General features: G+C 50.0%; 1 protein-coding gene across 2 annotated transcripts in view; it reads left to right on the top strand.

Moving 5' to 3' along the window:
* Positions 1–26730, top strand: part of CCT8 (chaperonin containing TCP1 subunit 8) — a 423988-nt gene extending 397258 nt beyond the window's left edge. For both annotated transcript variants that reach the window (XM_029578294.1, XM_029578293.1), the window contains 2 exons: positions 6632–6751; positions 26510–26730. In XM_029578294.1, coding sequence (XP_029434154.1) covers positions 6632–6751; positions 26510–26587 — 198 coding nt within the window. In that variant the 3' untranslated portion in view covers positions 26588–26730. The remainder of the gene's footprint in view (positions 1–6631; positions 6752–26509) is intronic.
* The last annotated feature ends 644 nt before the right edge of the window (positions 26731–27374 follow it).

Here is a 27374-nt window from a genome sequence, read left to right as displayed (position 1 = left end):
AAACCCGGGGGAATGGCAGCTGTCACCCACAGCTTTCCAGATGATTGTGGATCGGTGGGGGACTCCGGGCATGGACCTTCTAGCGGACAGGTCCAACGCTCAAGTACCCAGATACTTCAGCCGAAAGCGAGATCCGTTCTCCTCACGGGATCGACGCCCTGGTTCAGCCACGGCCTCCAGGGACCCTGCTATATACGCCGTTCCTCCGTGCCCCTGCTGGGCACCCTTATCCACAAGATTCAGAAAGCCACCGGGGCCTAGTTCTTCTAGTGGCTCCAGACTGGCCAAGAGACCCTGGTACGCGGACATGAGAAGACTGCTGGCAGGTGAGCCTCTTCCCTGCCTCCTCTCCGGGACCTTCTACGTCGAGGTCCCATCCTCCACGAGGATCTGGCTCAATTCTCTCTTACGGTCTGGCCATTGAGAGGGCTAGGCTGAAGAAAAGAGGTTACTCGGAGCCAGTAATAGATACACTCCTCTGAGCTCGTAAGTTTTCCACATCCCTCACCTACGTAAGGATCTGGAGAGTATTTGAAGTTTGGTGCGACACTCATGGCACCAATCCACATGCGACCACAATCCCTATTGTTTTGGATTTCCTGCAGGATGGGCTTCAGAAGGGTCTCTCCCTCAGCTCCATCAAGGTCCAGGTGGCTGCGCTGTCTTGCTACGGTCCCAGGAGGGACGGCAAGCCCATTGCCATGCACCCAGATGTTTCTCGCTTCCTGAAAGGAGTCAAGCATATTCATCCGCCACTGAAGTGGCCAGTGCCTCTGTGGAACCTCAACATAAGAACATAAGAAATTGCCATGCTGGGACAGACCAAGGGTCCATCAAGCCCAGCATCCTGTTTCCAACAGAGGCCAAAAACCAGGCCATAAGAACCTGGCAATTACCCAAACACTAAGAAGAACCCATGCTACTGATGCAATTAATAGCAGTGGCTATTCCCTAAGTATAATTGATTAATAGCCATTAATGGACTTCTCCTCCAAGAACTTATCCAAACCTTTTTTGAACCCAGCTACACTAACTGCACTAACCACATCCTCTGGCAACAAATTCCAGAGCTTTATTGTGCGTTGAGTGAAAAAGAATTTTCTCCGATTAGTCTTAAATGTGTTACTTGCTAACTTCATGGAATGCCCCCTAGTCCTTCTATTATTCGAAAGTGTAAATAACCGAGTCACATCTACTCGTTGAAGACCTCTCATGATCTTAAAGACCTCTATCATATCCCCCCTCAGCCGTCTCTTCTCCAAGCTGAACAGCCCTAACCTCTTCAGCCTTTCCTCATAGGGGAGCTGTTCCATCCCCTTTATCATTTGGTTGCCCTTCTCTGTACCTTCTCCATCGCAACTATATCTTTTTGAGATGCGGCGACCAGAATTGTACACAGTATTCAAGGTGCGGTCTCACCATGGAGCGATACAGAGGCATTATGACATTTCTGTTTTATTAACCATTCCCTTCCTAATAATTCCTAACATTCTGTTTGCTTTTTTGACTGCTGCAGCACACTGAGCCGACGATTTTAAAGTATTATCCACTATGATGCCTAGATCTTTTTCCTGGGTGGTAGCTCCTAACATGGAAACCTAACATCATGTAACTACAGCAAGGTTATTTTTCCCTATGTGCATCACCTTGCACTTGTCCACATTAAATTTCATCTGCCATTTGGATGCCCAATCTTCCAGTCTTGCAAGGTCCTCCTGTAATGTATCACAGTCTGCCTGTGATTTAACTACTCTGAATAATTTTGTATCATCCGCAAATTTGATAACCTCACTCGTTGTATTCCTTTCCAGATCATTTATATATATATTGAAAAGCACCGGTCCCAATACAGATCCCTGAGGTACTTCCACTGTTTACACCCTTTTCCACTGAGAATATTGACCATTTAATCCTACTCTCTGTTTCCTGTCTTTTAACCAGTTTGTAATCCACGAAAGGACATCGCCTCCTATCCCATGACTTTTTAGTTTTCGTAGAAGCCTCTCATTAATGAGAAGCCTCTCATTAATGGACTTCTCCTCCAAGAACTTATCCAAACATAGTTTTGGATTTCCTCGCGGGATCCACCTTCAGACCCCTTCGGGGCCTATCTCTCCGTTCTCTAACTTTGAAGATGGTGTTCTTGCTGGCCGTATGTTCAGCATGCCCTATCTCGGAGCTACAGGCGCTGTCCCGCCGTGACCCCTTTCTCAGGATCACTCCAGAGGCTATCCATCTTCGCACGGTTCCATCCTTCTTGCCTAAGGTAGTCTCACAATTTCACCTCAACCAAACCATATCCTTGCCAACCACGGCGGGTTTGAAGAAATCAGAAGAAGGGCGTTTATTACGCCATCTCGACATCGGCAGATTGCTGCCCAGATATCTGGAAATGACAGAAGCCCTACAAAAAATGGACCATCTGTTCGTCCTTCACAGCGGGAAAAGACAAGGAGAAGCGGCCTCTCGGCCCACCATCGCCCGCTGGATTAAAGAAGTTTTCAGAGCGGCCTACGTAGAGGCCGGGAAGTCACCTCCTCTACAAGTCAAGGCTCATTCTACCAGAGCGCAAGCAGCATCTTGGGCAGAGTCTAGGATGCTGTCGCCCGCAGAAATATGTAAAGCGGCGACATGGTCCTCCCTCCATACCTTCTCCAGGTTTTACCGTCTGGATGTCCAGGCCAGGGAGGACACGGCATTTGCGAGGGCAGTCCTACGCGGTCCTCAGGCAGCCTCCCGCCCAGTCCGGGAGTAAAGCTTTTGTACATCTCACTTGTTCTGAGTCCATCTGGCTACACGCTAGGAAATGGAGAGATTACTTACCTGATAATCTCGTTTTCCTTAGTGTAGACAGATGGACTCAGCATCTCGCCCGGCTGCTGGTATACATGGGTTTCACCGATTCAAGGTTAGCCATGTCCGTTTCTTACATAAAGAGCGTCCCCTTTGCCAGGTGTCGATGCCTTCCGGTTGGGAACGCTGGCGGTCTCCAGCTACTATCAATCGGTCAGGGGAATCCTGTTTCTCTATTTCATTGATCGTCAGTACACAAATATCCATAACAGCTTTTGCAAGGAAGATTACTGAAGTGCTTCACTTCCTGTGGGGGTATATGTACCCGTGCTGACGTCAGATCCGTCTCCAACTGCTAGCACGAGCACACTATACCCACTTGTTCTGAGTCCATCTGTCTACACTAAGGAAAACGAGATTATCAGGTAAGTAATCTCTCCATTTCTTAGCTCATGATGTGCTAAGTGGGCTGATTATGTATCGCTTAATCAAGCTCATGCTGCCCAGCCCTCCTTGTTCTGGTACACAGCAAAGGTGGTTCTCAGAGGCGATATCATTTCTTATATCTCTCATCGCCGAAAGGTTCTGGATAAACAGATTTTGTCGTTAAATTGACAACTACATAAGGCCTGAGTGCTATTGGCGACTACTGAGAGTAGGGAGGCTCGGGTAGACTATCGTTCACTTCAGACGGCCCTTAATTCTCTCCTACACCAACGGGCAAAAAAGTTACATATATTACCAGTTCCACTTATATCAATATAGTGATAAGATAGGACGGATGATGGCTAATTTAATCCGATCGGCCCGGTCCAGCCCTAAGGCTGTAGAATAGACTTGGTGGCCCGAGACACCAAGTCTATTCTACAGGGTTTTCGAACGTTCTACTCGAACCTGTATATATCCCGCAGTGGGAATGGGGAGGCAGGTGAACAATTTTGTTCCGGGCTGTCACTACCCCGTTTATCTCAGCTTCAACAGGAGAGGCTTAATCAACCTATCACGGAACAAGAGGTATACGTAGCGATTAAGCAGCTGCAAAGTTTCAAAGTGCCAGGACCAGATGGCTATACTGCAGAATTCTTTAAATTACTGGGTGATCTGATATCGAGTCCTTTGACCGCTGGATTTTCTGAATTGATATCTCTGGATACTTTTCCATCTCATGAGAATCTGGCCTTAATTTCACTTATACCAAAAGCAGGCAAGGATCCTCTTCTAACAGAGTTTTATCGTCCGATATCATTATTAAACCTAGACCACAAGCTTCTGGCTAAAATATTGGCAGATCGCCTAGCACCTATTTTGCCTACTCTCGTTGGTGATCATCAAGTTGGGTTTGTTGGACGACGCTATGCTCTGGCAAATATACGGCGGGTACTGACGGCCATGACTGTATGTCGTCAGATAGACATTCCTCATCTGGTTATCAGCTTCGACACCAAAAATGCCTTTAATAGGGTGGAGTGGCAGTATCTCTTTACCATTCTGGAACAACTGGGATTCTCGGGTTTCTTTCTCCAGGTGGTGCGCCTGCTATATACTGACCCCAATGCTCTCATATTGTTGAATGGCGCTAGATCAGAACCCTTTGCGGTGGAATGGGGAACCCGGCAAGGATGCCCACTGTCGCTCTTATTTATTTTGCAATTGGAGCCCCTCCTGCTAGCAATCCATCAATGTTGGGTGATATGGGGAGTTAGGTTTGGTTCCCGCATCTTTAAGGACGTGGCTTGCTGATGACTTATTGGTGTTTGTTACGGACCCTCAGGCTTCCTTGTCATCCCTACTACCTCTGATATGGTCCTTTGGTGTATTTTCAGGACTAAAGTTGAATGAATCAAAATCCTCAGTGATTGCATACCCGCCGGCTAGCTGGCCGGATGTTTTCCCTCTCTGCTGGGCTACTGGACATCTTCGTTATCTAGGGGTGTACATCCCAGTGGACCCGGATCAGGTATACCAGGCCAATGTTCCCAAATTATTACAGAGCACTGTCGACAGTCTGACCAACTGGCGCAACTTACCCATTTCCTTGAGTGGCAGAATAAATCTATTTAAAACGAACATATTACCTAAATGGCTTTATTTCCTTCAGAATGTACCAGTAATCTTGAAACGAGAGTACCTGCGCCGGCTCGATAGTGAGCTACGGCAGTTCTTTGGGGGGGGGGGGGGATCCCGAGTTCCTTTGTTCCTTTGTCCTGGTTGGAGACTAAATGGGGGAGGGGTGGGATGGGGGTGCCTGATATGGCCACCTATAATTTGGCTTGTAATCTGCGGATCACCAGAGATTGGTTGACGGATAAAGCAACCTATACTCCCTTATATTCTGAAAAGCATTGATGGCTCCATTAGCCCCCGGCGTATGTGCTTCAAGCCAACTCGGCTCGACTCCCATCTTTTCTTTTGCATACGCCACTTGTACGCCCGGCTCAGCTGGCGTGGCGACGAGTGACAAAATTATTCGAGGTCCCTGCTGGGTGTGTGTACTTTCTACCTGTCGGTGGGAATGCTGATTTCACACCAGGCATGCAATCCTCTGGTTTTCAGGCTTGGAAAACTAGGGGTGTGTCACAGGTCACTTGCTCAACTCAGATGGGGTGGTCCTTTCCTTTAAAGACTTCCAGATGACTTATGGCTTGGGGGTCACACACACATTCTCTTATCTACAAATTTGTCACTATATGCGGTCCATACCAGAGGCTTACAAAAATCCCTCGGTATTCCATTCCCTGGACCAGGTATTTCATTTTGAGAAGCTTGAGGCCCCGTCTTTGTCACTTTACTATACACAATTATGAAAGCGCTCGGAGGGGGATATGTGTGCAATACTGGAGTCCTGATGGAATAAAGATGGGGACTTTGTTGTCACTCAGACTATTCTCAAGGTGTGTTTTCTCCGCGTAGCCAGGCTCTCGATCAATATGAATTATCAGGAATTTCAGTTTAAATTTTTGAGTTGGGCGTATGTGTCCCCTCAGCATTTCGTCTCCCCATAGCACCTTCAGCGGGTTGCACTCGCTGTGCCCATGTCACGGGTACTTTGTCACATGTATTCTGGACTTGCCCGCCTATACAGCGTTTCTGGCGGAGTGTGGCAGACTATCTAGCTGACTTGCTGGATGTTGCCTTTCCTATTACCCCTTTATGGATGTTATTTGGTTGTATATCACCTATTCGGATCAGAGATCCTGGCTCGCGCATGCTCCTACGTAAAGCTTGTCTGGTGGCATTCATCCGAGGTACCGTCATTCTGGGCTTGGAGAAAAAGCCTACACACTATGATGTCCATGGAGAGTCTGGCGTCACGAAAGTCCCCACGCACCAGGAAGCGCTTTCTCATGGTGTGGCAGCCTTATATTCAAGCTCTCCCACATTGAATTCGTAGTCTCCTAGTCAATGATTGAGTGAAAGCTTTCTTTTGTTAGTTTACTGTGAAACTGGATTGGGAATTGTATTTGCCGTAAATACTATGTACCCTAAAGTTTTGGGGGGGGGGGGAGGGAAAGGGAGTAAATATGTGGGCTGCTATATGTTGGTGTTTATTCTGAGGAGGGTTCAGAACCCAGCCCGACTCAGTGTTGTATTACTTTGTTGTTGTTAAAAACCAATACAAACCATTTAAACATAAAAAGGTGATTATAGCCAATAACAATTCCAAGACAGCTGCAATAAACGCATCCATCTCTTGAGTACTCCCCTAAACCTTTTTTGGTGTTACTGATCAGATTCCATATTTTTGTACATTCCTCCCATTTCTTGTCTTTGTGAAGAAGTTGCTGTGTTAAGGTACATACTAAACATCTGTGTATTTTCTTGTTTTTCTTGTATGCAGGGAGAAGGTGCAGCTGTGAAGGATGTGTTGGAAAGCGGCATTTTAGATACATACCTTGGAAAATACTGGGGAATCAAGCTGGCTACAAATGCAGTAGTAACTGTGCTTAGAGTAGATCAGGTATGCAGGACAGCTTGAAAACAGGTCTGGTTTGAATGTAATTCTTGGCAACTGAGTCAAAAGTAGAGAATGACATAATGCTGCTTGTGGATGATTTAGTGCATGGATTTTTAATCTGGTTCTCTGGGCACACCTAGCCAGACTGGTTTTTGGTATATCCACATTAAATATGCATATGAGAGATCTGCTTATAATAGATTTGCATAAGTGCTTAAGTCACATGCCAATTTCTTACCCATATTCATTATGGGCATCCTGAAAAACAGCCTAGCTAGGGGAGTACTCAATGACAGAGTTGAAAACCTCTACTACAGTAGCATGATGTACACTTTAGAAATATATAAATAGCATAATTGTGTCCAGAGTGACTGATGTCTCTCTGAAGTGTTATGATGGAGCAGATTGCAGAAGGGAAGGATTAGAATGGGCCTAGGTGGAAAGAACTAGTTTACACCTAATTAGATAAAATTATAGTTCATATTTTATGAAGTAAAGGTTTGCTCCCACATTTATGCTTCTGGAGAAAACTAGTTTTAATAGGCTGAGATATCAAGATATCTTTTATTGGAGTAGGATAATTATCCACCTATCAGGGTTGCTAACGGTTCTTTAAAACAAAAACAAAGTGAAATGGATGTACCAGTAAACTTGGTTTGCTCTGCCCATAAACTGGTTGTGGCGTGCATGCCTTTTTCAGCTCTTGCTGTCGTGCACAGGCCAAAGCCAGAAATGAAGCATAGCTGAGCCCTTTGCTGCTAGATGGGGATTTCTCACAGGACAAGCAGTATGGTTGTCCTCACAAATGGGTGACATCGAGGATGGAGCCCAACCACAGAAAAACTTCTATCAAAGTTTCTGGAACTTTGACTGGCCCCTACTGGGCATGCCCAGCACGGCACCAACCCTGCAGCCAGCAGGGGTCCCCCTTCAGTCTTCTTTTTTCCGCGCAGCAGCTGCCACGCGGTGAAGGAGCTCTTACCACATTCCTGACAGGAAATTCTTCTCGAACTTCTTTGAAGTAAAATACGCCCCACAGGGGTCCCCCCTCTATCTACATTTCCCTGTATGTACCAGGATCAGTCCAGGACACCTGGGTTGTGACTCCGCACCAGTAGGTGGAGACAGAGCAAAACTTGTGGGCGGAGCCATATATAAGCCCCTGTGCCAGTCACAGCCCCCTCAGTCTTACTCTGTCTCCAGTAGGTGGTGCAGGTGCAGTCACAGCCTCTGCCTGCACTGATTTTGGTTGTTAGGTTTTTTCTTTTAAATTTGGTTTCTTTTAAAATTTGGGATTTTTAAGTGAGTGGAGTCCTGTCTGCCCTGCCTCCCAGGGGGGTTGCGAGGTTCTGAGGGGACCACCCCCCCCTGGTTGAGGCCGCTGCTAGGGTCGAGGACCCGACTTACCAGTAGCAGCGCTAGGGGTGACACCGGGGAGCCCGGTTCACTCACCCCTCTTGCAACAGGGCTCCAGGACCGTGGACAGCAACAAGTGGTAGGGAGAAAAAAAAAAAAAAAAAGGTTTTGATTTTTCTTTCTCTTGCCGGCTCTCTGCTACTTAGTGCTGCCGCTCCGGTTTCTCGGGGGGGAGGCGCCGGTCACAGGGAGGTAGTCGCGGTTCTATTTTTTTCCTATTTATTTTTTCTGTCAGTCGTTTTTGCCGCTTTTTTTCGCCGCCATGCCTCGCGGCTCTGCTTGCCGGGCCTGAGGCTCGGCGCGCGCACGTCTTTCAAGGGAAGGCCTCTGTGCCTCGTGTATCCCGGGCGAAGAAGGCTCGTTGGGGGCGTCTCGGGTGGCCCGTCCTCGGGCCGCGTGTTCGCCGCCGCGCGCCAGTGTTCTGCCTGACAAGCAGCAGGATCTTTTCCCGCTCAGCGCGGGAGCGGCGGCCATTTTGGCCACAGGCAGGGAAATTGCTCGGGAGCCGGCAGGGAACTCTGCCGTGCCTCCCGCGCTTTCCCCACAGTCAGACCTTGCCGGGGGGTGTCGCTCCGGAGGGGTCTCTGTCCCGGGAGGGCTCCGGATCCGATTCCTCTGAGTCGGGTTCTTTTTCTGAAGACTTTGCGCTTCTTCTACGCAAAGTACTTAAATGTAAGCGCAGCAGGCGTAGGCGTAAAGGAGCCCCTGAAGGGGGTCCTGGCAAGCACGCCCCGAACAAGTGGAAGACTAGGAAAGTTGATGGGTCCGCCCGACAGCCCCCACGGGGGAAGCGGCTTCCACGGGGAGTCCCACAGGAGTCGGAATCGGATTTTTCTTCTGTGACAGACACAGATTCCGCTGAAGAGCCTCTGAAAGGGGCCGAGGGGACGGCGGCGGACAGCTCCTCTCAGCCCGGAACGAGCAAGGGAGCTCAGGCCGTGGAAGGGGATGATCCCAAAGTGGTCCGCCTCTTCCGTAGAGAGGAGCTGACCCCTTTGATTCCGGCCATTCTTCAGGAACTAGGAATTGAAGCTCCGCCGGTGGTGGTCCGTCAGGAGGCCAATATGGATCCGGTTCTGCTAGGTCTCACTGGAACGGCAGTGGCTTTTCCTTTTCACTTTTCTTCGACCGATATTTTGTTTCGAGAATGGGATACACCGGAGCTGGGACTAAAGGTCAGTAAAGCCATGGATAAACTGTATCCACTCCCTGAAGATGCGCTGGAGCTGCTCAGAATTCCGAAAGTAGACTCAGCAGTCTCGGCGGTGACAAAGAGGTCTACCATCCCGGTCACGGGTGCGACGGCCCTCAAGGACATACAGGACAGGAAGCTGGAAGTACAGCTTAAGAAGATTTTTGAGGTGTCCGCCCTAGGGGTGCGTGCCGCCATCTGCACTAACTTCGCAATGTGGGCTAGCCTGCGCTGGGCCCAGGTACTTCAGGCGAATGCTGGTCTATCCCCGGAGGAGACGTCTCAGGCTGATCAGCTGGAGGCGGCAATAGCGTATGGAGCGGATGCTCTACATGATTTATTGCGGACCTCTGCCAGATCTATGGTGGCGGCGGTTTCGGCGCACCGCCTTTTGTGGTTACGGAACTGGGCAGCGGATGGCTCTTCTAAAGCTCACCTCGGAGCGCTGCCGTTCAAAGGTAAGCTGCTGTTTGGAAAGGAGTTGGATGACCTGATGATCTCCCTGGGAGAGAACAGGGCGTTTAAGCTGCCCGAGGATAGGTACAGAGCGCGGTCCTCGTTCTCCACCAGGTCACGGTTCCGCGGTTCCAGAAAATCACGTCCACCACGTTCCTCGGGTCCCTCGTACAGGTCTTCTTCTTCCCGGACCCCTCAGTGGCAGCAATCCTTTCGAGGAAAGCGATTTGGCAAACAGGGAGGAACCTCGGCCGCGGGAGGTCACAAGGGACCGCAATGAAATGCAGTCGGCCCAATCCTCGCCTCAGTCTCTGCACGAGATCCCAAATGTCGGGGCGCGGTTAACGTTGTTTTTCGAGGATTGGGCCAGGGTCACGTCGGACCAGTGGGTCCTAGACGTGATAAGACACGGTTACGCATTAGATTTTGTTCGAATTCCAGCGGACAAGTTCCTAGTCTCTCCTTGCAAAGCTCCGGACAAGAAGGCGGCAGTGCTAGACACCATCTGGCGCTTGGAAAGCTTGGGAGCTATCGTTCCGGTCCCGATCCATCAGTGCGGCGAAGGCCGTTACTCCATTTACTTCATAGTCCCAAAGAAAGACGGCACGTCAAGGCCGATCTTAGACCTCAAAGGCGTAAATAGATGCCTACGCGTTCCTCACTTCAAGATGGAGACGATTCGTTCGGTTATTGCTTCGGTAAAGCCGGGCGAATTCTTGGCTTCTCTGGACCTCACGGAGGCGTACCTGCACGTGGGAATTCGGCCGGAGTTCCAGAAATTCCTACGGTTCTGCATTCTGGGGCGGCATTTTCAGTTCCGGGCGCTACCGTTTGGTCTCGCGACCGCTCCTCGCACGTTCACAAAAGTGATGGTGGTAGTAGCGGCGCAACTATGCCGAGAAGGTCTCCTGGTTCATCCTTACCTGGACGATTGGTTGATTCACGCAAAATCCAAGCCTCTGTCAGCAAGCAGTGGCCAGAGTCCTCCAGGTGTTACAGTCTCTAGGCTGGGTGGTCAATTTCAGCAAGAGTCAACTGGTACAGACTCAGACCCTAGAATACCTCGGAGCTCTATTCGACACGAGGCACGGCAAAGTGATCCTGTCCCAGGAACGCAGGGACAAGCTACAGTCTCAGGTGCGGCGATTGCTCTCTCTTCACAGTCCTCGAGTTTGCGATTATCTGACGGTCCTGGGTTCGATGGCTTCAACACTAGCCCTGGTTCCCTGGGCGTTCGCTCATCTGCGGCCGTTGCAGTCGTCCTTACTATCCCGATGGCGGCCGGTCTCGGAGGAGTTTTTCCTGCCTCTTCCACTCGAGGGCCAAGCGAGATCCAGCCTCCACTGGTGGCTCGATTCCAAGCATCTATCCTGTGGAGTGTCCTTGCTGGTACCCAAATGGACGGTAGTGACCACGGATGCCAGTCTCTCCGGCTGGGGAGCAGTTTTCCTAGGAAGGTCGGTCCAGGGGCTATGGACAGCGTCTCAAACCCAGTGGTCTATCAACCGACTAGAGATCAGAGCAGTCCGTCTAGCTCTCCAAGCCTTTTCACCGTTACTAAGCGGAAAGGCGGCCCGGGTACTATCGGACAACGCAACCACCGTGGCCTACATTAATCGACAAGGAGGGACGCGGAGTCCACAGGTGGCTGTGGAGGCACGGCTCTTGATGACCTGGTCAGAACAAAATCTCAGCAACATAGCAGCCTCTCACATTGCCGGGGTCGACAATGTACAGGCAGATTTTCTAAGTCGTCATCACCTCGATCCCGGAGAGTGGGAGTTGGCGGACGAAGCTTTTCGGCTCATCTGCAGGACATGGGGAGTTCCCCACATGGATCTGATGGCCACATGGCACAACGCGAAGGCTCCACGATTCTTCAGTCGGCGTCGAGAACGGGGAGCAGAAGGCGTCGACGCGCTGGTATTTCCGTGGCCGACGGATGTACTTCTTTACGTGTTTCCCCCGTGGCCGATGATAGGCAAGATTCTTCGGCGCATAGAGTTGCACCCGTTCCATGTGATCATGGTAGCACCGGAATGGCCGCGTGGTCCGTGGTTCGCAGATCTCATCCAGTTGTCAGTGTCGTTACCCATTCGTCTCCAGGGGTTCGCGGGGCTACTACGTCAGGGCCCCGTCTGTTTGGAGGATGCGGATCACTTCTGTCTCGCGGCATGGCTTTTGAAAGGAATCGCCTGAAGAAAAAAGTTTACTCAGACGCGGTGGTAATTACTTTGCTGAGGTCCAGGAAACAGTCTACGTCTCTGGCTTACGTCCGGGTCTGGGCGGTTTTTGAGGATTGGTGTGTGCAGCGAGGGGTGGATCCCATTTCCGCTTCGGTCTCAGATATTCTAACGTTTCTTCAAGCCGGTCTGGCCAAAGGCTTGGCGTGCAGTTCGCTACGGGTCCAGGTGGCGGCTCTTGGTTGTTTGCGGGTAAGGTTCGGGGAACCTCCCTGGCTCTTCATCCGGATATTTCCCGTTTTCTTCGAGGGGCTAAACATCTCCGTCCTCCATTACGTTCCCCCTGTCCGTCTTGGAACCTTAACTGGGTTCTTTCCGCTCTAGCCTTGGCTCCTTTTGAGCCATTGAAGCGTACAACTATTAAGGACCTTACTTTGAAGACGGTGTTTTTGGTGGCGATTGCCTCGGCTCGGCGTGTCTCGGAATTGCAGGCGCTGTCCTGTAGAGAACCGTTCTTGCGGATTTCCGATTCCGGAGTATCCTTGCGGACGGTTCCTTCCTTCCTTCCTAAAGTGGTGTCGTCTTTTCACGTCAATCAGTCAGTGGAGTTACCGGCCTTCAGGGTCGGGGAGTCCACTGATCCCCAGTTCAGAGAACTGCGAAAGCTGGACGTGCGAAGGTCTCTTCTTCATTATTTGGAGGTTACTAATCCGTTCCGGGTAACCGACCATCTGTTCGTTTTGTTTTCAGGGCCAAAGAAAGGGGCCGCTGCGTCCCGCACAACCATTGCGCGTTGGCTTAAAGAGGCTATTGGCTCAGCGTACTTAGTAAAGGGTAAGCTGCTTCCGGTGGGTCTTCGGGCTCATTCGACTCGTTCCCAGGCCGCGTCCTGGGCGGAAGCTTCTCAGGTATCGCCTCAGGAGATTTGCAGGGCGGCTACCTGGAAGTCGATGCATACTTTTATCAGGCATTACCGGTTGGATGTCCGGTCTACCGATTCCGGAGGATTTGGAGAGAGGGTACTCCGAGCGGGCCTCTCTGCTTCCCACCCTCGGTAAGTTTTTGCTCTGGTACATCCCAGGTGTCCTGGACTGATCCTGGTACGTACAGGGAAAGGAAAATTAGTTTCTTACCTGATAATTTTCGTTCCTGTAGTACCAAGGATCAGTCCAGGATCCCGCCCGCAGGGCTTCGCTACAGTAACGGAGAGTCCGCTCATAATTTTTTTTTCTTAGTTCTACTGTTCGCTTGTTTAGCTCTCCCGGTTGGGGAGTCCGGTTCAAGTAGGAGTTTTGGTGTTATTTTCCAGTTAAAAGTGAATTTTTCTAGCCAGTTTTGTTACTTGGTTGCATTGCTACTTTGACATTACGTATGACTGAGGGGCTGTGACTGGCACAGGGGCTTATATATGGCTCCGCCCACAAGTTTTGCTCTGTCTCCACCTACTGGTGCGGAGTCACAACCCAGGTGTCCTGGACTGATCCTTGGTACTACAGGAACGAAAATTATCAGGTAAGAAACTAATTTTCCTTTAGTCCGCGGTGTTTCGGTGAGTTTTTTGCCGTTTTTCACCGGCTACCGTCGAGTTTAGCCTTTGCGGCCTGCTGGCCGTCGACGTCCCGCGGCTAAATGTTTGGTCAATGGCCATGGCGTCGGGGTTCCGTCGGTGCCCGGATTGTACGCGCACCATGTCTATCACAGACCCTCACAGAGTCTGTGTATTATATTTAGGAAGTGAGCATGATGTCCTGACTTGCACCAAATGTGCCCTTATGACACCAAAAGGTCGCAAAGCCAGAATGGAGAAGATGGGACTCCTTTTCCATGCTCACACTCCGCCGTCCATCGCATCGACGTCCTCGGAACTGGCACTGTCGAAGTCCATCCATCGTCGGCAACCTCCCGGTGACAGTCTGCCATCGACGTCTCCACGGCCATCGACCCCCGTCCCTTCCCCCGAGGATCGTGGGGATCGGAGGGAGAAGCATAGTCATCGACATCGCAAGTCTCGGACCATCGAGGAATCGAAGTCTTCGACCTTGGTACTGTCCGAGCCGCTGAAGAAGTCTCGATCAGAAGCGGCACCATCCACTTCTGTTTCTGAGACATTGAGGCAACCCTCACCCCATCGGGGTTTGGGAGCCGCGATTCTACCGGTGACGGTGGTCCCTCCGGCTCAGCCTCCCTCTTCCGCGGAGCCGGGTATTGTTACCCCAGGTCTCCGGGAAGAACTGGACCGGCTGGTCCAGGAGGCCATCGACAAGGCGATGCAATGGTTCCAGACTCCTTCGGCACCGACTCCGCCACCGAGAGTGGAACCAGTCACCGACCCGATTCCAGCAGCGCTGGCACTGCTGCTCGCCCGGATGGAAGCGCTCATGACTGCCCTTCCACCGGTGATACCTGGGATGCCAACTTCATCGGGTACAGAAACACCGTATCGAATTCCTCCGGGAGTAATTCCATTGGTGCCATGTCGTCCCTCGCCACCGATACATTCCTCCGGGGCGATACGTACATCAGCTCCATCGATGCCTTTGATGCCGGCACCAATGCCTCCAAGGGTATTTTCGATGCCCCCGGTGAATTCTTCGGGTTTCTCGGAGCCTCAACCGGGTTCTTCAGGTATCCAACCCCCTCGGGGTCCTACAGGTCAACAACCTGATCCTTATGACACCTGAGGTGATAATTCTTCCACGGATACCGATGATTTACCTTCACCACCCTCTCCTGCTGAAAGCAGAAAGCGTTCTCCTCCCGAGGACCTCTCTTTCACAAATTTTGTGAAGGAAATGTCAGAATTGGTCCCTTTTCAGCTTCAATCGGAGCAAGATGACAGGCACCAAATGATGGAATTACTCCAATTTTTGGATGCCCCAAAAGTCATCACTTCCATTCCAATTCATCAGGTTTTTCTGGACCTTCTAAAAAAGAATTGGGAAACTCCTGGATCTGTTGCTCCAGTAAACAAAAAAGCGGACTCTACTTACCTCGTACAGTCAGCACCTGGCTTTCAAAAACCTCAGCTAGACCACCACTCTGTTGTGGTGGAGTCAGCACAAAAGAAAGCTAAAAGAATGAAGCCATACTCATCCATACCTCCTACTAAGGAAAACAAGTTCCTAGATAGTATAGGCAGAAAAGTTTACCAAGGGGCCATGCTTATTTCTAAAATAGCTTCTTATCAGCTATACATGACCCAATATAACAGGGTCATTTTTAAGCAGATACAAGAATTTTCAGATACCTTACCAGAACAATTCCAGCAACAGCTCCAAACCCTCGTGCTTAAAGGGTTCGAAGCCGGAAAGCATGAGATACAAACATCTTATGACATCTTCGATGCTTCCACTAGACTGTCTGCTACAGCTATCTCGGCAAGGCGCTGGGCTTGGCTTAAGTCTTCTGACCTTCGCCCGGAGGTTCAGGACAGGCTCTCTAACCTGTCCTGTTTAGGGGATAATTTGTTTGGTGAGCAAATTCAACAAATAGTTGCTGAATTAAAAGATCATCATGAGATCCTTAAACAGCTCTCATCAATTCATTCTGACTTCCCTTCTAAACAACCATTTAAGAAGGAATCTAAAAAGTCATTCTTCCGTCCATGGAAGTATTATGCCCCACACACCAAGTCCAGGTCAACGAGGCCGTATCAAAAGCCTCAGCCTCGCCAACTTCGAAAGCAAAAGCCCACAACAGCTCCGCAACCAGGCCCTGCGTCGGGGTTTTGACTTTCAATTAGAGAGCAGATGCCTCATCCCTCTACCAAACATACCAGTAGGAGGTCGACTAAGCCACTTTACAGAAAAATGGCATCACATCACCACAGATCATTGGGTGCTAGCAATAATTGCACAGGGTTACCATCTAAACTTTCTAACTCTTCCTGCGGACTCTCCACCTCTACAAGCGTGGAGACTTACCGACCACTCTGTTCTTCTAGAGCAGGAAGTATCTCTTCTCCTCCAGTCCAACGCTATAGAACCCGTTCCTCTTTCCCAACAAGGTCTGGGGTTGTATTCCAGGTACTTTCTGATCCCGAAAAAGTCAGGAGGACTTCGACCAATCCTGGACTTGCGGCCCTCAACAAATACCTTCACAGAGAAAAGTTCAAGATGGTAACCCTGGGCTCGCTTCTCCTTCTGCTGCAAAGGGAGGACTGGCTCTGCTCTCTAGACCTCAAAGACGCTTATACCCACATTGCGATAAATCAGTCTCATCGCAAATACCTCCAATTTTTAGTAGGCCAAAACCACTATCAATACCGAGTGCTCCCATTTGGTCTATCATCTGCACCGCGAGTTTTCACCAAATGTCTCGTAGTGGTTGCAGCGTTCCTCAGGAAGGAAGGCGTCCATGTCTACCCCTACTTGGACGACTGGTTGATCAGGGCCCCAACCCAGCAAATCGCTCTGTCTTCCCTGACAATTCGAACTCTAATTTCTCTGGGATTTTTTGTCAACTACGAGAAATCCTACTTTCTCCCATCTCAAACCTTATCCTTCATTGGAGCAGACTTGGACACCTTACAGGCAAAAGCCTTCCTTCCTCATCATCGTGTCCAAACCCTTGTGTCCCTAGCTTGCCAGTTGCAGTCCCAACCCACAGCAACAGCTCGCCAATTCCTCATTCTGTTGGGACACATGGCTTCTTCAGTTTGTGACTCCAAAGGCCCGTCTAGCCATGAGAGTCATGCAGTGGACTCTGAAATCACAATGGATACAAGCCACACAGCCTCTATCGACCGTTGTTCGCATCACCCATGCACTCCGTCTGTCTCTTGCCTGGTGGACAAATCAATCCAATCTCCTCCAAGGCTTGCCCTTTCATCCACCAGATCCTCAAATAATTCTCACCACCGACGCTTCCAACGTCGGCTGGGGAGCCCATGTAAACAATTTACAAACTCAAGGATTCTGGTCTCTAGAGGAAGCCAAACACCAGATAAATTTCCTGGAGCTTCGGGCAATCCGATACGCTCTCCGGGCCTTTCAAGATTGCCTATGAAATCACATAATCTTGATTCAGACGGACAATCAGGTGGCCATGTGGTACATCAACAAGCAGGGAGGCACAGGCTCCTTCCTTCTCTGTCAGGAAACTGCGCAGATTTGGGCAGAAGCCCTCTCCCGTTCGATGTACCTCAGGGCCACCTACTTGCCGGGGGTAGAAAATGTCTTGGCAGACCGGCTGAGCCATGTCTTCCAACCACACGAGTGGTCACTCAATCCTTTGGTAGCGACCTCTCTTTTCCAGCAATGGGGTTATCCCCACATAGACCTCTTTGCGTCCCCTCAGAACCACAAAATGGCCAATTACTGCTCTCTCATTCGGACTCAGCACTCTCTGCCCAGGGATGCATTCTCCCTCCCGTGGTCAACCGGTCTGCTTTATGCATTCCCTCCACTTCCTCTTCTGTCGAAGACTCTTGTGAAGCTACGTCAGGACAAGGGAACCATGATCCTGATCGCATCTCACTGGCCACGCCAAGTGTGGTTCTCCATACTCCAGGATCTTTCCATCCGCAGGCACATTCCCTTGGGAAAGGACCCGCATCTGATCACTCAAAATGACTGATGCCTCCTCCATCCCAATCTCCAAGCCTTATCCCTGACGGCATGGATGTTGAACGGTTAGTCCTTCAACCACTTAACCTATGTGATTCAGTTTCTCATGTCCTCATCGCTTCACGAAAGTCTTCCACAAGAAAATCTTACTCCTATAAATGGAAAAGATACACATCATGGTGCACTTCTCAGTCCCTTGATCCTCTTTCCTGTCCAATTCCTAAATTTTTGGACTATCTTTGGCATTTGTCAGAATCAGGTCTAAAGACCTCTTCCATTAGAATGCATGTCAGTGCGGTAGCCGCCTTCCATAAAGGTATCGGGGGTGTCCCTATTTCAGTACAACCCCTTATAACACGCTTTCTTAAAGCGTGTTATAAGGGGTTGTACTGAAATAGGGACACCCCCGATACCATTTGAAGCCACCTTTATGCCCTCCGGCCCCATCTTGGGAGCTTAATCTGGTTCTTGGTCGCCTTATGAAACCACCCTTCGAACCTCTTCACTCCTGTGACCTTAAATATCTCACATGGAAAGTGATTTTCCTTTTGGCTATCACTTCAGCTCGCAGGGTTAGTGAGTTACAGGCCCTAGTTACCTACCTGCCTTACACTAAACTCCTGCAGGACCGGGCGGTACTCCGCACTCACCCTAAATTCTTACCTAAGGTAGTTTCGGAGTTTCATATTAATCAATCCATCATACTACCTATTTTCTTTCCCAGGCCCCACTCCAACTCCGGGGAACAGACTCTGCATACCCTCGACTGTAAACGTGCTCTAGCTTTCTATCTAGACCGTACCGTTGCCCATAGAAAGAGCACTCAATTATTCGTCTCTTTCCATCCTAACAAGTTAGGGCAACCTGTGGGTAAGCAGGCTCTTTCCTCCTGGTTGGCGGACTGCATATCTTTCTGCTATCAGCAAGCTGGCATTTCCTGGCGTGTAGCCAGATGGACTCAGTACAAATGGGGATAGTATCCGCGTGCTAGCAGTTGGAGACGGATCTGACGTCAGCACGGGGGCGTATATATCCCCACAGGAAGCGTAGCTATTCAGTAATTTCCGTCTCCAAAGCAGCTTGGAGTGCCTGCACGCTAGTTGAGCGTGCTTTCCAAGACTACTTTAATTTTTCTCTTTTCTTCTCATTCTAGATTCGTTTTTCCTGTCTCTTCGACTTAGAGCACCGCGCTCCTGCGGTAGATACCCACGGGTTCCTCCCCCAGCGAGCTCCCGGGGTGATTACGTGCTCCCCGGTGGGAAAGTCCTCGGTCCTGCCGAAGCGCGGCAGTGACACAGTCCCCGGATGCAGTCCGCGTGAGGTATACGAGGCCCTCGGTCCCGGCGTGGACGAGGTAGCGGGTGCATTTCCTCAAATTGCGGTGGTGAGGTGATCCCTTCCCCCGCAGCCGGAGACCGCCTGTGTTCCAGCTGGGACGTGCCGAACCTGGTACGGAGTACGTCTCTTCCTACGGGTCTCCGAAGCGCAGAGGATCGGCGGCGTGGCACGCCGTGGAGGACGCCCTCGTAGGGCCTGGCTCAGGTACTCCGCGCCCGTAATAGGCGCGGCTTTTTTCCTCCTTGACTTTGTTTCGGCATATTGCTGACCGCTTATTACTGAAAGCTTATTGAATGCCTATTAAGAGCATATTGCTGACCGCTTATTACTGAAAGCCTATTGACTGTCTATTACGAGCATATTGCTGGCCGCTTATTACTGACAGCTTCTTGAATGCCTATTACGAGCATATTGCTGACCGCTTATTGCTGAATGCGTATTGAATGCCTCTTGCATGCATATTGTTGCAGCCTCTTCTTATTGCGCGCCTATTGCTCTTAAGCGCCTATTGCTATTGAGAGCCTATTGCCATTGAGAGCCTATTGCCATTGAGAGCCTATTGCCATTGTGAGCCTATTGCCATTGTGAGCCTATTGCCATTGAGAGCCTATTGCTGCCGCATATTATTTGTGTGCACCTTTTGTTCAATGGATCAGAAAGCTGCGGAGTCTTCAGCAACGGCGCCCCCTGCTTCGGGCATTGCAGCCCTTGGCCTCTGCTCCGCATGCCACCTTAGGGCCACGCGCAGGGCTGAGCCAGATTCTTTGTGTGCCCAATGTGAGGGGGCCCTGCGACCCTCGGGCCAGGACCTGTCTCAACCACGATTTGTGGACAGTTCCCCAGGGGCTACCCCGGAGTTAGGGGGCAGTCTCGACCAATCCGGCGTCCCGGGGGAGCTTGTACCCCGGCGCTTAGAGGCTGCTTCCATTTCCTGGGTGGATCTTTTTAAGGGAATTCATGCTTTTGTTCAGATGCAAACGGCTGCCCATCCAGGCCCTACGGTTCCTGTAGTTCCTGCGGTGGCTGCGCCTGCGGCGGCTGCTCCGGTGGCAGCTCCTGTGGATCCTGTTCCTGGGCCTTCACAACCTTATCGCGAGCGGGACTTCCCACCGATGGATAGCCCAGATCAGTCAGACCAGGAGGTCTCGCAGGACGAGTCCGAACTCCCGGACGAGGGGGACCTCCCTCCAGGGACTGAGCCATATCGAACCATGAGGCGGTTCTTCCCTAAGGAGGATCTCTCCGACCTGGTGTCTCAGTGTCTGGCGGAATTGGATATTACAGGTCCCAGCGCTTCGATACCTTCTGCGCAGAACCCCCTACTGGAAGGTCTTCGTCCTACGGCCCGCCATTTTCCATTCTTACAGGCGGCGCAACAACTGATTGATTTAGAATGGGCGGCTCCAGCGGCTGACTTCAAAGGGGGTCGGGCTCTGACGAGCATGTACCCATTGGCGCCGGCTATCCAGGATCTGCTGGCGTGCCCTCAGGTGGACGCCTTGATTAGCGCGGTGGTCAAGCGCACTACCATTCCAGTTGAAGGGGGGACGGCCCTCAGGGAGCCGCATGATCGACGACTGGACGCCATTCTGCGTCAGGCCTTTGAGGTGGCGGCTTTATCTTTACGGATCGCCACCTGCTGCACGGTGGTGACGCGTGCCTGTTTGTCACAGGTTAGGAACAACGCTCCAGCGGCGGACATGGAATCTGCTCTTTCGTTCCTTACGGATGCGGCATCTGACCTGGTACGGACAACCGCTAAAGGGATTTCATCCTCCGTAGCGGCCAGGAGGCAGCTCTGGATCCGAAGATGGTCGGCTGATGCGCCTTCTAAAACCCGCCTCACCAGATTGCCCTTCAAGGGCTCCTTTCTATTTGGCAGCGACCTTGATAAACTGGCCAGTGCATGGGGCGCCTCTCCAGTGCCCAGATTGCCGGAAGATTGGTTCCGAAGGGGCCAGCGCGCCTTTCCAAGGCCCTCCAGGGGCAGGAGTTCCCAGCGTTTCGTTCCTTACAGGGGTCGTTACCAGGCACCACGTCCTCCAGCCGGGAATCAGTCCTTTCGGACCAAGCAGCGCAGGAGGGGAGCGGGCCCGGGTTCAGGTCCCGGCCGCGCCTCCCAATGAGAATCCGCCGATTCATCTGGGGGACGGAGCCATAGGGGGCAGGTTGACCCTCTTCTACCCCAGATGGGTCGAGATTACATCGGACCAGTGGGTTCTCGCCGTTATCCGGGAGGGATATTATCTGGACTTTCATCATTTATTTATTTAAAAGAATTTATATACCACTTTATAAAATTAGTTTTTTGTCAAAGTGGTTTACATTGGAGAAAAATAATAAAAAAGAAAAAGGTAATAAATAAAATTAAAAGTACATAAAATTACTTAATAGCTGGAACAAATTCCAGCTAGAAATAAACAAGTGTTTACTAAAGTAAATAAAAATAAAACTGTTGCCGTGGAACTTTACTAATAATATGGGAGGAAGGGAAGAAGGTAGAGAAGTGACAAAGTGAGTCCGAAGGCTAGGGAACAGATGGGAAACGAAAGGAAGGGGGGGGAAACGAACATAAGAACATAAGAACATAAGAAAATGCCATACTGGGTCAGACCAAGGGTCCATCAAGCCCAGCATCCTGTTTCCAACAGTGGCCAATCCAGGCCATAAGAACCTGGCAAGTACCCAAAAACTAAGTCTATTCCATGTAACCATTGCTAATGGCAGTGGCTATTCTCTAAGTGAACTTAATAGCAGGTAATGGACTTCTCCTCCAAGAACTTATCCAATCCTTTTTTAAACACAGCTATACTAACTGCACGAACCACATTCTCTGGCAACAAATTCCAGAGTTTAATTGTGCGTTGAGTAAAAAAGAACTTTCTCCGATTAGTTTTAAATGTGCCCCATGCTAACTTCATGGAGTGTCCCCTAGTCCTTCTACTATCCGAAAGAGTAAATAACCGATTCACATCTACCCGTTCTAGACCTCTCATGATTTTAAACACCTCTATCATATCCCCCCTCAGTCGTCTCTTCTCCAAGCTGAAAAGTCCTAACCTCTTTAGTCTTTCCTCATAGGGGAGTTGTTCCATTCCCCTTATCATTTTGGTAGCCCTTCTCTGTACCTTCTCCATCGCAATTATATCTTTTTTGAGATGTGGCGACCAGAATTGTACACAGTATTCAAGGTGCGGTCTCACCATGGAGTGATACAGAGGCATTATGACATTTTCCGTTTTATTCATCATTCCTTTTCTAATAATTCCCAACATTCTGTTTGCTTTTTTTTTTTTTTTTTTTTTTCATGAAAAATGAAATGAAAAATATGATGGTGGCTGTAAATGAAGTGGTGGAGAAGACTTTATGTTTGTTCTGGAGTAAGAGTTTTTAATGCTAATTGAAAAAGATGGGTTTTGAGTGATTTTTTTGAAATGGGAAGGATTTGAAATTAAACGAAGAGGATTGGGAAGGGAATTCCATAAAATGGGTCCAGCTACCGAGAAAGCTCGTTTTCGGGTGACTTCTAGCCTTGCTTCCCTCCGGACAAGTTTGTGGAATCTTCGTGTCCCGCACACAAGAAGACAGCATTGGAAGCTACCCTGGCAAGACTCATGTCCTTGAAAGCCATCATCCCAGTACCTGCCTGGGAAGTGAATTCTGGCCATTATTCCATCTATTTCATTGTACCCAAGAAAGGGGGTACCTTTCGGCCCGTCCTGGACCTCAAGTCAGTCAATCGCTACTTACGGGTCCCGCGGTTTCGCATGGAAACTGTACGCTCCATCAAGGCCGCAGTACAGCCAGGGGAATTCCTCACGGCATTAGACCTGTCAGAGGCATACCTGCATATCCCGATCCATCCGGATCATCAGCGCTACCTACGCTTCAAGGTTCTAGGCCGCCATTTCCAGTTTCGGGCCCTGCCCTTTGGGTTGGCGACATCGCCACGGACATTCACCAAGGTGGTGGTAGTAGTAGCGGCGGCGCTCAGGCGGGAAGGAATTCTGGTCCATCCCTACCTAGACGACTGGCTGATCAGGGCGAAGTCTCGAGAGGAGAGCCTTCGGACCCCCGACAGAGTGATAGCCCTTCTGGAAAGCCTGGGCTGGGTTATCAACCTCGGCAAGAGCTGCCTACAGCCTTCCCAGTCCCTGGAATACCTGGGAGTACAGTTCGACACCCGGGCAGACACGGTCAGTCTCACCGCCAAGAGGACGTTGAACCTTCAGCAGCATATCCGGTCTTTGATGGGAGCCAGTCGACCCACCGCCTGGGATTATCTGCAGGTTCTTGGTCTCATGGCATCCACCCTGGAAGTGGTGCCCTGGGCGAGGGCCCATATGAGGCCTCTCCAACACGCCCTGCTCTCTTGCTGGAGTCCCCATCTGCGGACCTACTCCGCGCACCTACCTCTACCTGCCCGAGTGCGCACCCAGTTACGGTGGTGGTTGCAGTCCAACCACATGAGCAGGGGTGAAGAAGAGGGGTTACTCGGAGCCCGTGATTGATACCCTCCTCCGAGCTCGCAAGTTTTCCACATCCCTCACTTACATCAGGATCTGGAGAGTATTTGAAGCCTGGTGCGACTCGCATGGCACCAATCCACATGCAACCACGATCTCTATTGTGTTGGATTTCCTGCAGGCTGGCCTTCAGAAGGGTCTCTCCCTCAGCTCCATCAAAGTTCAGGTGGCTGCGCTGTCTTGTTATGGTCCCAGGAGGGCTGGCAAGCCCATCGCTAAGCACCAGGATGTTTCTCGCTTCCTGCAGGGGGTCAAGCATATTCGTCCGCCACTGAAGTAGCCTGTGCCTTTGTGGAACCTCAACCTTGTTTTGGATTTCCTTGTGGGATCCACCTTTCGACCCCTTCGGGGCCTGTCTCTTCGTTCCCTCACTTTGAAGATGGTATTCTTGCTGGCTGTTTGTTCAGCCCGCCGCATCTCAGAGCTACAAGCATTGTCCTGCCGGGATCCATTTCTCAGGATCACTCCAGAGGCTATCCATCTTCGTACGGTTCCCTCCTTTCTACCTAAGGTGGTTTCACGGTTTCATCTTAATCAGACCATAACCTTGCCTACCACGGCGGGGCTGAGGAAATCTGAAGAAGGGCGTTTATTGCGCCATCTCGACATTGGCAGATTGCTGCCCAGATATTTGGAACTTACACAAGACCTATGAAAGACGGACCATCTGTTCGTCCTGCACAGCGGGAAGAAACAAGGTGAAGCGGCCTCTTGGCCCACCATCGCCCGCTGGATCAAGGAAGTTATCCGGGCAGCTTACGTAGAGGCTGGAAAAACCCCGCCTCTACATGTCAAGGCTCATTCTACCCGAGCTCAAGCGGCATCCTGGGCGGAATCCAGGATGCTATCGCCTGCGGAAATCTGTAAAGCGGCGACATGGTCCTCCCTCCATACCTTTTCCAGATTCTACCGCCTGGATGTCCAGGCCAGGGAGGACTCAGCATTTGCCAGGGCGGTGTTACATGGGCCTCAGGCAGCCTCCCGCCCAGGTGGGGAGTAAAGCTTTTGTACATCCCATTTGTACTGAGTCCATCTGGCTACACGCCAGGAAATGTTGGGATTACTACCTGATAATCCCCTTTTCCTTAGTGTAGACAGATGGACTCAGCATCCCGCCCAGCTGCCTGCGTACATGGGTATCACCGATTCCAGGTAAGCCATGTCATCTGTTTCCATGAGAGCGTACACTCTACCAGGTGTCCACGCCTTTCGGTTGGGAATGCTGGCGGTCTCCAGCTACTATCAATCGGTCAGGGGAATCCTGTTTCACTTTTTAACTGTGCGTCAGTACACTATAACAGCTTTTGCAAGGAAGATTACTGAATAGCTACGCTTCCTGTGGGGATATATACGCCCCCGTGCTGACGTCAGATCCGTCTCCAACTGCTAGCACGCGGATACTATCCCCATTTGTACTGAGTCCATCTGTCTACACTAAGGAAAAGGGGATTATCAGGTAGTAATCCCAACATTCCCTTTCAAGACCGTGTTAAGGCACACTCTGTGAGGGCCATGGCGACTTCAGTAGCTCACCTTCGATCGGTGCCGCTTCCTGACATCTGTAGGGCTGCTGCCTGGAGTTCTCTCCATACATTTGCAGCCCACTACTGTTTGGACAAAGCTGGAAGACAGGATTCCATCTTCGGCCAATCTGTCTTGCGTAACCTTTTTCCAACATGACGTACCAACACCCTTCCGCCTACCCGGTGGGGTGCGGATGTCCTCTACCAACTTTCACCCCAGTTGTTGTGCCTGTTGCACGCCGTTGGGTACTTTTGGTGCACGTTCGGACATCCTCAGCTCGGTACTCACCCATTTGTGAGGACAACCATCCTGCTTGTCCTGTGAGAAAGCAAATGTTGCTTACCTGATGTAACAGGTGTTCTCACAGGACAGCAGGATGTTAGTCCTCACGAAACCCGCCCGCCGCCCCGTGGTGTTGGGTTCGTTTTCTTATTTTATTTTTCGGCACTGCCTGTAGCTTTGAAACAAGACTGAAGTGGGACCCCTGCTGGCTGCAGGGTTGGTGCCGTGCTGGGCCTGCCTAGTAGGGGCCAGTCAAAGTTCCAGAAACTTTGACAGAAGTTTTTCCGTGGTTGGGCTCCATCCTCGATGTCACCCATTTGTGAGGACTAACATCCTGCTGTCCTGTGAGAACACCTGTTACATCAGATAAGCAACATTTGCTTTCTCTACTCTCAAACATAACCTATCTCAAAAACATTTTTACTCAGTCTTGACTGATAGGAAAAAGTTTCTTTATCCTGCTGGACCAGTCCAGCATGAGACAGAGGACCTCAACTTTTCTGTGGATGAATGCCAACTCTGCAGACTAGATAGACCATTTGGTCCTTTATTTTCTTTCATTTAAATTATTATGAAGGTGGCTCTTGAATCCTTGTACATATTCAGCTTGAGTCTAGCCAATAGATCTTTGTATTTTTCAGTGTAGGAAATACAGCTTTTCTGTACCTCAGTGTTGAAAAGTACAGAATTAAATAGAACTAATGTCCATCGCTCTGATTTACTGATATAATTAGCTGTGATATATTAAGTAAAATTATACTTACAGCATCTTATGATTATAGTGAAGGTATATGCATATGGGGCTCTAATAGTTCACTCAGTGATGTGGGATAAATTTACAGCAAAATGAATATTTTGCTATATGGTGTATAGATGTCTATAACTAAAACTCCAGGTTTCTTTAGTATTGTAGTATCAAGTTGTGGGGTTCCTGCTTCAGTAGTGCTAACACTGATTATATGTCGCCACCTTTACAGACACCAGAACAGATACTAGTGCTTAATTTCCTACCAGTACTTAGATGTTTACATTTTTTCAATAATTCTACTTATTTTTAACTGCTGATGAATTGACTTGCATGGTTTCATTGTATGAATACATAGTGCATTAGTACCACTGAGAACTTCTGATTGCAGCGCTAATGGTGCATTTATAAAACTGTGTGTAGGAAGCAAACATTTATGTAAAGCTTTGTCTGAAGTTAGTGCATGCTGCATGTCAGAACTTCTTCTGTGTCTGGATTTTGAATAATAATTTTAGTCCTTAATATTTTCTAGATCATCATGGCAAAACCAGCTGGTGGGCCCAAACCACCCACAGGAAAGAAAAACTGGGATGACGACCAAAATGATTGAACAGCTACACTCTACTTTTATACCAATGATCTGAGCAAATTGTCTTAATGTATGTTACGCAGGACTCCAGCAGGGGAAAAGTCTTTGCCCTTAAGTTAAGCTGCTCCTTATTACAGAATAAAGCACACTTGCTTAATATTGCAGTATAGGCTGGTGTTTTTTCAATACATTCACATCTAACAGTTCTTAGTTATGCTATTAAAAAACCTTGCAGAAGCCATCAAACCCTTGTACATTTTTCACATTCTGCTGTCTAAAAAAATATATATATACTTTCCTAGCGTGTAGCAGATGGACTCAGGACCAATGAGTATAGTGTACTCCTGATAACAGTTGGGAGACTGAGTCAGATTTCAATCTGACGTCAGCCTACATATACCAGTGCAGGAAGCTCTGCTCCCCAGTATTTCTGTCTCCTTAGCAGTTTGGGACACTACACACTGTTGCACAGCGTTAGAAAATCCAAACCAAAGAAAAAAAAATCTTACCTCTACAAGACTAGCCCTGCTCTCCTGCAGTGATACCTAAGGGTCCCTCCCCCATTCGAGAATTCCTGAGGTGATTTCCGAGATCCCTCAGAGGTAAGCCTCGGTCCGGTAGCCGGTTCCCAGCGTGGACTTAGCCCCCAGAGTGGCTGAAGCAGCAGGTGCAATACCGAGCGCAGCGGTGAAGGTATTTTCCCTCTCCCCCCGCAGCCGGAGACCAGGAAGCACCGAGACAAGGTAAGATAGAAAACTTTCTTAAAGTCTCCGGTCTCTGAGGCTCGGATAGCCACACAGATCGTCCT

The sequence above is a fragment of the Rhinatrema bivittatum genome, chromosome 15 (genome assembly GCF_901001135.1).
Source record: "Rhinatrema bivittatum chromosome 15, aRhiBiv1.1, whole genome shotgun sequence".
NCBI classification, from domain to species: Eukaryota; Metazoa; Chordata; class Amphibia; order Gymnophiona; family Rhinatrematidae; genus Rhinatrema; species Rhinatrema bivittatum.
Note: the sequence above shows the minus strand (reverse complement) of the source record. Positions and strands in the feature narration are given on the sequence as shown.